The following is a 14,832-nucleotide window of genomic DNA, read 5'->3' as shown; positions in this document are numbered from 1 at the left end:
TATAGTCACCATGCTGTACATTAGATCTCTAGAATTTTTTTCATCTGCATAACTGAAACACACGACTCTTAAATTTATAGTAATTTACTTCAAATTCTGAGGTAGGATAAGTATAAGAAGTTAAGAAATAACCCTTTTTCAGTGGTTTAAGTGTTTACTGTTGGATTGCAATTAAAGCTCAGAAATCACTGCAATACCCACCATTATTGTTCTGTTAAATAATATAGAACCTTCATATATACTAGACTAGAGTTAAACCATACCATAGAACAAAACACTACCTGTATTAGAAAACACTATTTACCATTAGGGAAAAAATAAGGTAAATCTATGTACTAAAGTGGAATAATCCTCAGGATATATCAAGTGAAAAGACCATGGTACAGAGCCATTCCTTAATTCTATTTGCTTTTCTCTTTGCTATGCTTATATACAATATTTCACTTTAAAACATGCCTCATAGTCTCAGTATCTTTGTGTTATACTCAAAAGTAGGGTAGCATGTCCTTCTCAGGCAGTGTTGCTTAGAAATCAGCACAGCTTGCTCTCTTGTACCTCTCCTCCCTTGTTCCAAACTGTTGCAAACACAGTGAATATTTGGTCCAGAACTGGAGACAGTAGAAAGAACACCAGCATTGGAGTCAGTTCAGACCTGTGTCTGCCGCATAGCTGAAATCTTGAGCAAGTAAGTTACTTAATTTTTTGATTCTGAATTTTCTCTTTTAGCATATGGCAATGAAAATATGTGTATCTCATATCTATTATGAGAACTAAAGGAGATAAACCACATCAGCACTCAGCACAATGCTTCATAAATGACAACTATCATTAATTTAGTTCCTTGTCTAAGGGAGTCATTTAGATTTTTAGAAGCTCTGCTTTCGCAATTCTCCTTCAATAAGTACACTCTAACACCCCAGCCTCCCCTGATAAACTACTCTGTAAAGTTAAGTAATTATAAGTGTCTTCCTGGTTCTTTTAGCACTTTTTAAGAAGGAAGGGGGGTGATATAGGAGTACAGGATTAAGAGCCACAAACAACTACCTATAAAATAAATAAGCAGCAGAGATATATTGTACAGCACAGGGAAATATAGACATTATTTTGTAATAACTTTAAATGGAGTATAATCTATAAAAATATTGAATCACTGAAAGCAATATACTATTAGTTGTACACCTAAAACTAATATACTGTTGTAAATCAACTATACTTCACTAAAGAAAAAGTGAAAAAGAAAAGCAAAATTCCCTATTTCCGTTTCTCATGCCCAGAGAGTTCTTTAAAGAAGAACAATGCTCTTTGTCCTTTTGATTTCAAAAGGGAGTTTACCTTTCTTTAGAGGCTTTTTGTGTGTTTATGATTAAATGTATGACTGTACATTATAAGTTGAGTATTATTTATTATATAAAGGCCTGTCTAGCAAAGCAGCCACAATTGAAAACAGGTTAACAGTGTGGACTGAAAGCCAAAGCCAGGGATAATGTCTATATTAGGCTCCCTTATTGATCTAAATTATATTGTAGGAATGTAGCCTTTTAAAGTAATCTTTTAAAGGTTTTTGTTTCTTTGTTTTCAGCTCCTTCAGTCTGACATGGCAGAAAAACCAATGCGTATGTCCACACAAATACCCGATGATGAAAATATAGTTGAGTATATCTTTCAAAGAGAATTCTCCTTTTTGTCCTAACAAAATTGTGTGGCTTCAAAATATTGACTCAGTAAACTGATATAGACCTAGATGGTTAAGGCTTATGTTTGTTATGTTTGGACATGAATTAACTTTTATACTGATTGGAGTTAAATATCAATGATCGTTTAAATAACTGATGCATGTTTCTTGCATCTGCAGACATTTTTAGTAGTACAAAAAACTAATCCTATTTAACACCAAAGAATAACAAATGAAAATTCCAGAACATCCCAGTAGGTGAGGAGAATAATGCTACTTTGATGCATATGTTTGTGGACCTTTAGATACTGATAATAAAAAACTTTTAAATGAAGTTATTTTAGGAAGTGGCTGGGCGGCTGCTTTTTTATTACTTTACTGAGTAGGAGATTGAACCAAGTTCCATTTTAAGATGCGCCTCTGTACTAGGGGAAACATAGTAATTCACATACAATTTTACCCTCAAAGAGAGAGTAGTATATCTGAATGGGTGAAAACTGAGTTTTAGAACTATTTTTGACCAAAATAGATACATGAACAGATACATGAATATTGAGCTATGTTAAGTAGTGTTTGTTTATGACTTAATAACTAGTGGCTCTCTTTTCGCTGTTTTCCTCCAATCATGCATGGTTTTCTGTACCTTCGTTTGAACCATCAAATGATCATATTTTTTCTCTTCTCTTTCTCAGTTACTTTTCTGAAGTGAATGGCTTATTCCACCTTTATTTTTCTATCAGCCACACTTTAAAAATCACATTTGATCCAACTTTCATCTTCGTTGCTTTTCTGAAACTATTACTGACCGTTTCAAGTCGGGTCCCCACAAGGGTCCTTCTGCCTGGGGTCACTCGTGCCAGTGGAGTGAGACTGAGTGCGGCTCAGAAGCAAAGGAAAGTTTAGTCTTTGATTAAAGAATGGAGAGGTGTGAGCTCAAGCTCTAAAGTACACACGCTGCGATCAGGCTGTGGGCAGGCTGCTTCGTAGGGTTCCAGTCTGCGGAGGGAGGGGCGGAGTTCTCGTGGGTGCTCACGGCACCCCACCTCTATCTTGAGTTGAAGTGTTGCTCGCAGGGCTTCTCCACACGGTATGCCAAGTTGGGGTGTTGGGCCCAGCGGTTCTGTGCTGGGAACTTTAATCCGAGGTGTTAGGTGCAGGCTTCTGCACACGGCGCCCTGCAGGCAAGTGAAACTAGACTTAGCGCGAAAGAAAAGGTTAGACCTTATCTTATTGTTACCGACCCTTTTGAGTCGGCCTCCAACAAGAGTCCTCCTGCCTGGTGTTATTGGAGCCAATAGAATGAGAGCCAGTTTGGTTCAGAAGCAAAGGAAAGCTTTATTCTTTGATCAAAGAATAGAGAGCTGTGAGCTCTCGCTCTAGAGTCCTCGCTCTCCTGAACAAGCTGTTGACGGGCTCGCTTTATAGGGTTCTTCTCAGGCGAGAGAGGGGCGGCGTTCTTGGAGGGCGACTGCAGTGCCGGGTGCAGCAGCATCTCTGCACACCGTTCACTGTCATCATCTTGAACTGAGGTGTCATGCACAGCGCTTCTCCATATGGAGCGCCAAGTTGGGGTGTGGAGTGCAGCAGTTCTTTTTGTTAATTAATTAATTAATTTTTGGCTGCGTTGGGTCTTGATTGCTGCGCACAGGCTTTCTTAAGTTGCAGCGAACGGGAGCTACTCTTGGCACGTCGGCTCAGTAGTTGTGGCTTGTGGGCTCTAGAGTGCAGGCTCAGTAGTTATGGCACATGGCCTTAGTTGCTCCTTGGCATGTGGGATCTTCCCAGACCAGGGCTTGAACCCATGTCCCCTGCATTGGCAAGTGGATTCTTAACCACTGTGCCACCAGGGAAGTCCTGAGTGCCGTGGTTCTGAGCTGGGAACTCTAATCCCACACGTTAGGTGTAGGGGCTCTGCGCTTGGCCCCCTTAAGGCAAGTGAGATTAGACTAAGCACAAACGAAGAGGTTAGACCTTATCCGATCATCTAGATTCCATCATATTTTTCCCAGGTACCCCAGTGAGCTTTGCTGGTGACAAAACTACTGTCAGAGTCCTATCTCAGTTACTAAACCACTGACTTATGCCCATCCCATATTACCTTTGGGCCCTCTGATGCATTAAATCACGGTGAATGCTCCTCTGTTTACATGACATTAAAATCATAAAATTTTAGAATAGGCAGATCCCAAAGGCCAACTAGTCGAACTGTAATCTGATGTATAAATGCTTGCTACAAACCATTTAGCAAGTAGTCTTCCAAACTTTTTTTGAACCCTTTACAACTGTCAACTTGATTTATTTTCCTTTTTGAAATTAAAAATAACATTATTAAAAGAAAAATTCAAACAATAGGAAAGAGATAACAGGCCTCTCAACCTAGCTCTTTACAGGCAATAACTAATCTAACCTTTGGACAACTTTTCATATCAGCCCATACTGATCAACCTAATTCTTTTTAATAGCTCTGTTCTTTTTTTTACATCTTTATTGGAGTATAATTGCTTTACAATGGTGTGTTAGCTTCTGCTGTACAACAAAGTGAATCAGCTATATGTGTACATATATCCCCGTATCCCCTCCTTCTTGCGCCTCCCTCCCTCTCACCCTCCCTATCCCACCCCTCTAGGTGGTCACAAAGCACCGGGCTGATCTCCCTGTGCTATGTGGCTGCTTCCCGCTAGCATACTCTAGGTCCATCCACCTCACTGCAAATAACTCAATTTCATTTCTTGTTATGGCTGAGTAATATTCCATTGTATATATGTGCCACATCTTCTTTATCCATTCATCTGTCGATGGACACTTAGGTTGCTTCCATGTCCTGACTATTGTAAATAGAGCTTCAGTGAACATTGTGGTACATGACTCTCTTTGAATTATGGTTTACTCTGGGTATATGCCCAGTAGTGGGATTGCTGGGTCATATGGTCATTCTATTTTTAGTTTTTTTAAGGAACCTCCATACTGTTCTCCATAGTGGCTGTATCAATTTACATTCCCACCAGCAGAACACTCACTTTTATAAGGGAAGGGGCTTCACAGCTCATCTTCTGGCTCTAGTTTCCTCTCCAGGCCACTGTCATGCTAGTGCCTTATTCATCTTTTTGAAATGCTTCTTCCTTCTACTATTCTCTGGCTCAAACCTCTAGCCACTGCCCATTACCATTTAGATAAAATCCATATTCCTTAGCCTCATATTTAAAACTCTCTATTGTTGGGGTCCTTTTTTTGCCTCTTGTTCATAATACCTCCCTCCTTCATACAAATCTTATCCTGTCTTCAAGAGACAATCTGCCATCTTTTAAAATTATTTTAAACTACTCCACAGTCATCTATCCTTCTTCCAAATTCCTATACTATTTTTTGACTTTTCTATAATTTTGGTACTTAGTATGATATTAATAGATATTTTAACTTTTTCTTCATGGCTTTTATTCTCATTGAAATTGTAGGCTCTTCATAAATAAGACTCTTTGACTTATAGAACATCAGAGTGTGAAAGAATTTTAAGCTCTCCTGATCAAATGTTCTCATTTTACAGAAGAGAAAACAGGCACCAGTGACTGTCCCAAAGGCTCACAATGACTGGTGACTTTTCTTATTCAGCTACCTTTCCCCATACCACTGGAAAAAAATGTTCAGTGAGTACAGGGTAAACATCAGGGCTCGTCAGAGCTTGTAGAGTCCTTTTATAAATTTACAGACTATAACTTTATGTACAGTATCCCATTTGCTAGATGTAGTCTGGGTGTCCTTGCTATCATGAGGGATTAAAATAATGTATGATTTGCATTTCAGTTTCATGTGAATGCATATGAAATAATCCTTTTAATAGTAGGTTCATATATTTTTATATATCTACCTTGTTTATTTCTTAATTTGCTTTATTTGTGCTTTGTTTGTGGACGATGCAAAGGTGAATTCAAGAACGAGACTTGAAAGATCACAAATTCCAAATTAGTAGAATCTGAAATATTTAAGTTCTCTACATAGATTATATTGGAATTTTATAAAAGTAAATATTATAAGAAAGAACTTTTGGCCCATCAGAAGACATTTGTTAAGTAATAGTGATGATTCTATGGAAACCCCTGCTTGTTCTATCGATATTTGCTCTGTGGGTGAAAACTCAGTGTTCATGAGGCCAAGGTTTCTGGTCTGTTCCTGATAAGAAAATGGGCTATATTCTGTTCTACGGACACACAAAGCACTTTGATCTGGTACCTCCCTAAGCTACAGTTTTTAAAATGAGAGAAGCCTGCCACAAGGGAGTCTAGGACAGAGAGGACAGTAGAGTGTCCAAATCTTTTATTGTTACATATAATCTTCAGATTATATGAGTCAGAATGTTCTCTTTTGAGTAGAGAACTCAAAATTTACCACCATATATAAACACTGTCTTCTAAGAGCACAAGTAGTTACAAACTGAAATTTTTAATTATTTCTTATTTGATTGTATTTTCAGTTTAGTATTGCTAAATACACTCTCTTTAAATATAAAATCCCCATGGAATTTTTACTAATTAATTCTTGGTTGATTCCTGGATTCTTGGTTGAGACCAGATAGGACCCTGGTAGGCTCCTATCCCTACCATTCACTCTTCATTTAGCATGTACTAATTCAACCAAAAGCTATTGAAAGCCTACTGTGAGCTGGGAGTTAATGATATAAAATGAATAAAATTCTATCTCAAAGAGTTCAAAGTGTATTGAACTCTGTCTTTGGGTAAATCATGTAAACTGTTTGGATCTTAATCCCTTATTTTAACATAAGAGGATTAAATTAATTCTAATACTAATCCTAGTGAAACTATAAATATAAATGTTTCCTTATATCATTGTGTCTATAATATTATAATGCTTATGGAAAAAGAAATAGCATAATTTTATTTTCTATGCAAAGAGTGTTTTAAAAAAAATCTTTGAAGCATATTCTTATTTAGGACTACCAACTCTATGTTTTCTTTGTTAAGAAAAATTTTTTAATAATTTCATATTTTTGACCACACTATTCAAAATAGTTATGCTAAAAACATGATATAGTAAACCTATTTTACTCTTACTACTGAACTCAATTAAGAGTCCCATAGGGCTTCCCTGGTGGCGCAGTGGTTGAGAATCTGCGTGCTAATGCAGGGGACACGGGTTCGAGCCCTGGTCTGGGAGGATCCCACATGCCGCGGAGCACCTAGGCCCGTTCTGGGAAGATCTCACTAGCCGTGGAGCAGATAGGCCCGTGATCCACGGCCGCTGAGCCTGCACTTCTGGAGCCTGTGCTCTGCAACAAGAGAGGCCGCGACAGTGAGAGGCCCGCGCACAGCAATGAAGAGTGGCCCCCGCTCACCGCAACTAGAGAAAGCCCTCGCACAGAAACGAAGACCCAGCACAGCAAAAATAAATTAATTAACTCCTACCACCAACATCTTCTTTAAAAAAAAAAAAAAAAAAGAGTCCCATAGCAGGGTGATTCAGGAAGGGGTAGGCATGTAGAAAGGAACATGAAATTGGAATATGAAGGACAGTAATCTCATAGTTAATAATTTTGATGCTCAACTATGCAACATTTGGCCAGTAGGTGCCATTTAAACAGATTCTCCTGTGCTTTTAAAATTGCATTTGAATATATATGGGGTGAAAGAACATCTTAATATTAATGGCTTTTCCAATGTGTAAACATGATATATATTTCCATTTATTTAGTTCAATCTTAATCGCTCTTATCATTCTTTTGTAGTTTTCAGTGTAAATGTCTTACATATCATTATGATACTTGATATTATTTCTATCATTTTGAATTAATCAGGACTTGTTTTGTGGCTTAATATATGATCTACCTTAGAAAATATTTTGTGTGCACCTGAGAAAAATGTGTAGTAGGCAGCTGTTAGATGGAACTTTCTATATATGCCTATTAGGTCCATTCAGTCTATTGCATTGTTCAAATCTGCTGTTTCCTTATTGGTTCTCAATCTGGATGATGTATCCATTGTTGAGAGTGGGGTATTCAAGTCCCCAGCTACTATTGCATTGCTATTTCTTTCTCCTTTTAGTTCTGCTAGTATTTGCTTTACATATTTAGGTACTGAGTGCATATTTATAATAAATACATCTTATTGATAGATTGTCCTCTTTATAATTATAACTTAGTCTATCTTGTCTGAAATAGGTATAGCTGCCTTTGCTTTATTTTGGTAACCATTTGCTTGACATATCTTTCTCCATCCCTTTACTCTCAGTCTGTTGTGTTCTTAAAGTTATTCTCATGTAGGCAGCATATCATTTGATTTTTTAAAATCCATTCAACCTTCTATGACCTTTTATTGGAGAATTAATTCACTTACCTTTAAAACAATTATCGATAGGTAAGGACTTACTATTGCCATTTTCTTAATTATTTCTGATTGTTTTGTAATTGCTTTGTTCTTTACTTTTTATCTTGCCGTCTTCCTTTGTGATTTGATGACTTTATTTGGTGGTATGCTTTGACTCCTATATCATCATCTTTCATGTATCTAAAATTACCTATCACTTCATCCATTAAACTCATTTTTTCTGTAGATTCTTATACATGTTCATAATAGTTATAGTGTTTGTCTGCCAATTCCAATATCCTCATTGTGTGGGTATTTCTATTGATTGTGTTTTTCCTTGGCTATGAGACAGATTTTTTTCTGCTTCTTCAAATCTAGTAATTTTGATTATGCATTGGGCATTGTGGATGGTATTGTAGAAAGTCTGAATTCTATTATTATATTTCTCTAAAGAGTATTGAATTTTGTTTTAGCAGGCAGTTAGATTACTGGCAAGTCATTTGGATCCTGTTGAGTCATGATACTCTTTGTAAAGATGGGATTATCTTAGTTATACCCTTTGACTTGGGAGTAACCCTTTGACTTAGCACATAATCCTAAATCCTATAGCAAGTCTTTTCACAAATTTAAAGTCCAAAGTGTTTATCTAAAGTGTTGACCAAACTTGTCTAACTTGGAAAAAATGTAAACTCCAAACTCTGTCTCCTTGGGTCTTCCCAGGACCACTGCTGAAATACCAGCTTAGCACTTTTGGAATGCCAACTCTTCTCTCCATTGCCACTGAGCTCTTTGTAGTCATGCCTGCATGTGCAGAGTTAGACTCATACAAGTGTTCTAAAGTTTGCAGATTTGGATCTCCCCACTCTGTGGCTTGCTCTTCCAGCATTTCTTTCTCAATATCCCAGTATTTTGGCAGCCCAACTTCTGACCTTAGACTTCCCAGCTCAAGATTGTCACTCTGCTTGAGCTCTGCTTCCCAAGTTTCTCATTTACTGGGGAGTCACTTCAAGGGAATATATGGATAAACCTAGTTTCACCTCTTATGCTAACCTTATTTCCAGCGTGATTTATTCTTGTTTCTGCCTCCTTTTCTTTCCCTCCCAGTGCCTTCAAACAGTCCTTTTTTTTTTTTTTTTTTTTTTTGGCCGCACCATGCGGCTTGAGGGATCTTAGTTCCCCGACCAGGGATTGAACCCAGGCCACAGCCATGAAAGCCCAGAATCCTAACCACTAGGCCACCAGGGAACTCCCCAAACAGTTGTTTCTAATTGTTGATGTAAGGAAAGGTAAAATGCTATAAGTTACTCTATCACCAAAAGCTAGGAGTGTACACACAATTTCACACCTTACTTTTTTAACTTAATATTTTCATGTATTTTCCAATTTATTGAAGCATTCCTCATAAATATCTTTTAAAATGACTTAAGAATGCCTCAGTGTGTGCATGAAAAAATATATTATCATTTACTTGGATATTCTATTTCAGAGAGTCATATATTTGGATGTTAGATAGCTACAGTGAACACTTTTCTGCATAAAGCATTTGTGAAATTTTCTAGTTGTTTGGGAGAGATTTCTAGGTGTGAGATTAGTGTAGATTGTTAAGCATTCTTTGAATTATTTTTCCACCTTTTAAAAATAATCAGTTGTTAAATTTATGTATAATATCGTTGGATTTCTAGTTTTCTAGGTTGGTATTATTAGCAGTGGATTCCTTTAACAATTTGATATAACAAGTTTTCAGAGGGCATATAACAAATTTGAAGTCAAAGTTTTTAGTTGCTTTTTAAAAAATTCAAATTAACTTTGATTTCCTTACATATATTAACATATATTGGGTTTCCTGAATGTATTACCACACTGAAACGGAGTGAAAGAATGTTGTTTCCTTTTTTCCTATAAAAATAATTTATTATTGTATAGTAACACACTAGGCTTTCTTGTGGTATTTCTTTAATTTCCTATTTTTAAATTTAGAAACATAGTCTGACTGTGATCAGAGATAGAGTCACTATTTATAAAAATTATGACAAAAATCTGTGTGTCTGGATAAAGATTTCTCACAAATTTACTTCATTTGCATCTTATCTGAGGTATGATGATCAAATGATAATCAATTCCACTTCTTTGACATATTATTATAGTCATATTTTCAAATGATATTTTCTATTCTAATTAATATATTTTTATTTGTTTTTTTCTCTAAGCAAAAAGAAGATAATATCCGTTGCTTAACTACACTTGGTCATTTTGGTTTTGATTGTTTGCCTCATCAACTGGTGAACAAATCTGTTCAACAAGGGTTCTTTTTAAATATTCTCTGTGTGGGTAAGTGTCAAACCCCTCACATGAATTATTTCCTAATTTTCCTAAATGCTCATTTCAACTTATCTTAAGCAGCATAACACTGGTGCTGTTAATTTAAGACTATGTCCTCATGTTTGCATTGGTTTGTATCTTCTTAGTCATGTTACTTAGACATTTTTTTCTTTAAGTGTTTCAGTGCTCTTCAAAATCTGATATAGCTTTGTGTATATTATCTTTCTATATTATGTTAATGATGGAGGGAGTCAAGAGTAGCATGTATACTTTCAAGGACATTCCAGTCTTTAAAGTGTTTGGGACCCTTTAAACCATCCTAGAGGGTCAGGGTGTTACTTCTTCTCAGACATCTTATGCCCCTATGATGTATCCATGTTTATACAGGGGAAACTGGGATTGGAAAATCAACATTGATCGACACACTGTTCAATACTAATTTGAAAGACAAAAAATCCTCACATTTTTACCCAAATGTTGGACTTAAAATTCAGACATATGAACTTCAGGAAAGCAATATGCAATTGAATTTAACTGTTGTGAAAACAGTGGGGTATGGTGATCAAATAAACAAGGAAGCCAGGTGAGTGGTTTTTTATTTTAATTTAAAAATTATTCTTATTTCAAGAGCTTACTTTCTTTCTCCATGTATTAAAAGGTAATAGTCTTCTAGAATATATATATGTATATATACATGTACATATATATATAAAACTGAGTCACTTTGCTGTACAGCAGAAATTAACACATTGTAAATCAACTATATTTCAATTAAAAAATAATAAAATGGGTCTATTGTAATAGATGGCATGCAGTTGGATCTTTTTTTTTTTTTAAATCCATTCAACCACTCTATGTCTTTTGATTGGAGAGTTTACTCCATTCAAGTGACTATTATATATAGTATATAGTAATACATATAAGTAATTATTGATAGCGAATGACTTACTATTGTTATTTTGTTAAATGTTTTCTGTCTATCTTGTAGTTCTTTTGTTCCTCTTTTCCTCTCTCTTTTTAACGTCTTTGTATTTTGTTGATTTTTGTAGTAATATGTTTGATTCCTTTCTCTTTTTCTTTTGTTCACCTTTTATAGGTATTTTCTGTGTGGTTATTATGAGGCTTCCATAAAGCATCTTATAGTTATAACAGTCTACTTTAAGCTGATAACAACTTAAATCACATGCAAAAATTTTACCCTTTTACCTGTCCTTCACTTTGTTTTGATATCAAACTTTACATATTTTTATGTTGTGTATCCATTAAAAGATTTTTGTATTTATAGTTATTTGTAATACTCTTTTTCTTTTAACTTTTATGCTACAGGTAAAAGTGATTTACATACCTTTTAAATTACAGTATTCTCTATTTGTCTATATATTTACCTTTACCAGTGAGTTTCATACGCTTGTGTGCCTTTGTGTTACTGTTTAGTGTCCTTTTGTTTCAACTTGAAGAACTCCCCTTAGCATTTCTTTTCAAGCAGATCTAGTGACATTTCTTTTAAGGCAGATTTAGTGGTGATGAACTTCCTCAGTGTTTATTTGGGAAAGTTTTTGTTTTTCCTTCATTTTGGAAGGGCAGTTATGTTGGGTATAATATTCTTTGTTGGCATGTTTTTTCTTTACGTCACTTTGAATATATTATCCCATTCTTTTCTGGCCTGCAATTTTTATCCTGAGAAATCAGCTCATAGTCTTATGGGGGCTCCCTTATACATGATGAGTTGCTTTTCTGTTGCTGCTTTCAAAATTTACTTTTTGTCCTTGACTTTTGACAGTTTGAATATATTGTGTTTTGGTGGCTACTTCTTAGGGTTCATCTTATTTTGGGGTCTTCTGAGTTTCTTCAATCTTCTATTCCATTTCCCTTTCCCAGATATGGGAAGTTTTCAGCAATTACTTCTTTAAATAAGCTTACCGCCCATTTCTCTCTCTCTCTTCTTCTAGGACTCTCATGATAGGCATGTTGGTTTGCTTGTTGCTTGATGGAGTCCCATAATTTCCTAAGGCTTTCTTCACCCTGTTTCAGTCTTTTTTTTCTTTTTGCTCCTCTGACTGGGCAATTTTAAATAACCTGAGTTTGCTGATTCTTTCTTCTGCCTCATCAAGTCATTCGTGAATCCCTCTAGTGGTTTTTTAGTTCAGTTGTTCTCTTCTTCACCTTCAGAATCTCCCGTCTCTTGTGTTTTCATATGAGTTTTAGAACTGTTCTTTCTATTTCTATATAAAAAAAAAGCCACTGGGATTTGATAGGGATAGCATTGAATCTGTAGATTGCTTTGAGTATTATGGACATTTTAACAATATTAAATCTCCTTGAACATGATATTTCTTTCCATTAACTTGTGTCTTTTTAAAATTCTTTCATTAATGTTTTGTAATTTTCAGTGTACAAATCTTTCACCTCTTTGGTTAAGTTGATTCCTAAGTATTTTATTCTTTTTGATGCTACTATAAATGAAATTGCTTTCATGTCATCCATGAACAAAGATAATTCTTCTTTGCCAATTTGGATTTCATTTCTTTTTCTTCCTAACTGCTCTTGCTAGGTCTTCCAATACTATGTTGAATTGAAGTGGCACAAGTAGGCATACTTGACTTGTTCCTAATCTTAGGGGAAAGTCTTTCAGACTTTGCAATAGAGTACGATTTTAGCTGTGGGGTTTTCATATATAGTTTTTTATCATGTTGAGAAAGGTTACTTTTATTCCTAGTTTATTAAGTGTTTTCTTCTATCATGAAACGGTATTGACTTATGTCAAATGTCTTTTTTTGCAATTATTGAGATGATCATCTGTTTTTTTCCCTTTCATTCTACGAATGTGATGTATTACATTGATTGATGTTCATATGTTGAAACATCCTTGCATTTTAGGAATAAATCCCACTTATCTGTGGTGATAATCCTTTTACTGTACTGATGAATTTGCTTTGCTAATATTTAATAGGGGATTTTTGCATTAATATTCATGAGGGATATTGGTGTATATTTTCTTTTCTTTTAGTGTTTTAATATGGCTCTGGCATCAGGATAATGCTGGCCTCATAGCATGAGTCAGGACATAGTCCCTCCTCATCAATTTTTAGAAGAGTTTGCTGTTAATTCTTCTTTATATGTTTGGTAGAATTCACCAACAAAGCCGTCTGTCATGGAATTTTATTTATGTAGAATTTAAAAATTACAGATTCAATACCTATAGTAGTTATAGATATATTCAGATTTTCTATTTTTTCATGAGTCAGGTTTTTTTTTAATAAAAAAATTATTTTATTTATTTATTTTTGGCTGCATTGGGTCTTTGTTGCTGTGCACAGGCTTTCTCTAGTTGCAGTGAGTGAGGGCCACTCTTCATTGCGGTGCGTGGGCTTCTCATTGCCGTGGCTGCTCTTGTTGCAGAGCACAGGCTCTAGGTGTGTGGGCTTCAGTAGTTGTAACATGTGAGCTCAGTAGTTGTGGCTCCTGGGCTCTAGAGTGCAGGCTCAGTAGTTGTGGCGCACGGGCTTAGTTTGCTCTGTGGCACGTGGGATCTTCCTGGACCAGGGCTCAAACCCGTGTCCCCTGCATTGGAAGGCAGATTCTTAACCACTGCGCTACCAGGCAAGCCCCCATGAGTCAGTTTTGATCAGTTGTATATTTCCAGAAATTTATTCATTTCATAGAGGTAATCCAATTTGTTGGCATATAATTGTTCATTGTATTCTCTAAAAATCCTTTTTATTTCTGTATTATCAGTAGTAATGTCTCTATTTTCTTTTCTGATTTGTCTTTCAGGTAGCTCCACTGGTTAGAACATAAGTGCTAAACAATTTGCAAATAAGGTCTGCTCTGCTCCCCCCGTTTGAGGGAGGAAATTGTGATTTGGGCTGTCACTCCTGTAATGCCAAGACCACTTCCATGACAAGGAGGTGGTGAAACAAGGGCAAATAAAAAATGCCACAAAACTTTCTTACTATTTGAAGGTGGCTTTTTCTTGATTGGGCATTTATTTGGTGCCTATAAATCTTTGACTATTTTCAAGAGCTCTATTAAAGTTAATTCAGGTAGTTTTTGGATGTTTTTTAATGTTTCTGTGGAGGAGTGAGAGCTTGGGGCTTCCCGGTCCACCATTTTGTTCAAGATCTACTTGACTTCTTTCAGCCCAATTTTCCTTTTCTGTATAATTCATGGAACAGTATCTACCTCACTCACATCATTGGGGCATCATCAGTCATTGTCTATTTTTCTAATTAAAATTTAAAGTTAGCTAGTTGTTAAAAATCTGTTTATCAAGGGTGTGGTCTTCATAAGCATTATTTCTCCTCCTACATATATAATGTTTGGCCTAGCACATATTTCTGTGCCTCCCTTGTGGGTAGAGTTTTTTGTATTGTTTTGTTTTTGTTTTTTGCCTGTGTTCCTCTCCCTAATCTTCAGTGGCTTTCTACTAGTGCCCTCAGGCTGCAGTTTTGAAGCCTTTATCCCTGAAGGTTAAGACTTATTCCTTTGGAAGACAGGTCTGTTTGAAATTTCAGCATTGACTGCTGTGAC

The 14,832-nt window shown here is 35.9% G+C and overlaps 1 protein-coding gene across 1 annotated transcript in view; it reads left to right on the top strand.

Annotated features, from left to right (window-relative positions):
- The first annotated feature begins 643 nt into the window (after window positions 1-643).
- Window positions 644-14,832, top strand: part of SEPTIN14 (septin 14) — a 41,753-nt gene continuing 27,564 nt past the window's right edge. The window contains exons 1-4 of the mRNA XM_007115147.1: window positions 644-685; window positions 1,580-1,648; window positions 10,191-10,311; window positions 10,690-10,885. Coding sequence (XP_007115209.1) covers window positions 1,595-1,648; window positions 10,191-10,311; window positions 10,690-10,885 — 371 coding nt within the window. The 5' untranslated portion in view covers window positions 644-685; window positions 1,580-1,594. The remainder of the gene's footprint in view (window positions 686-1,579; window positions 1,649-10,190; window positions 10,312-10,689; window positions 10,886-14,832) is intronic.

This window comes from Physeter macrocephalus, chromosome 14 (genome assembly GCF_002837175.3).
Source record: "Physeter macrocephalus isolate SW-GA chromosome 14, ASM283717v5, whole genome shotgun sequence".
Taxonomy (NCBI): domain Eukaryota; kingdom Metazoa; phylum Chordata; class Mammalia; order Artiodactyla; family Physeteridae; genus Physeter; species Physeter macrocephalus.
The sequence above is the reverse complement of the archived record's forward strand: the minus strand, read 5'-3'. Positions and strand labels throughout refer to the sequence as shown.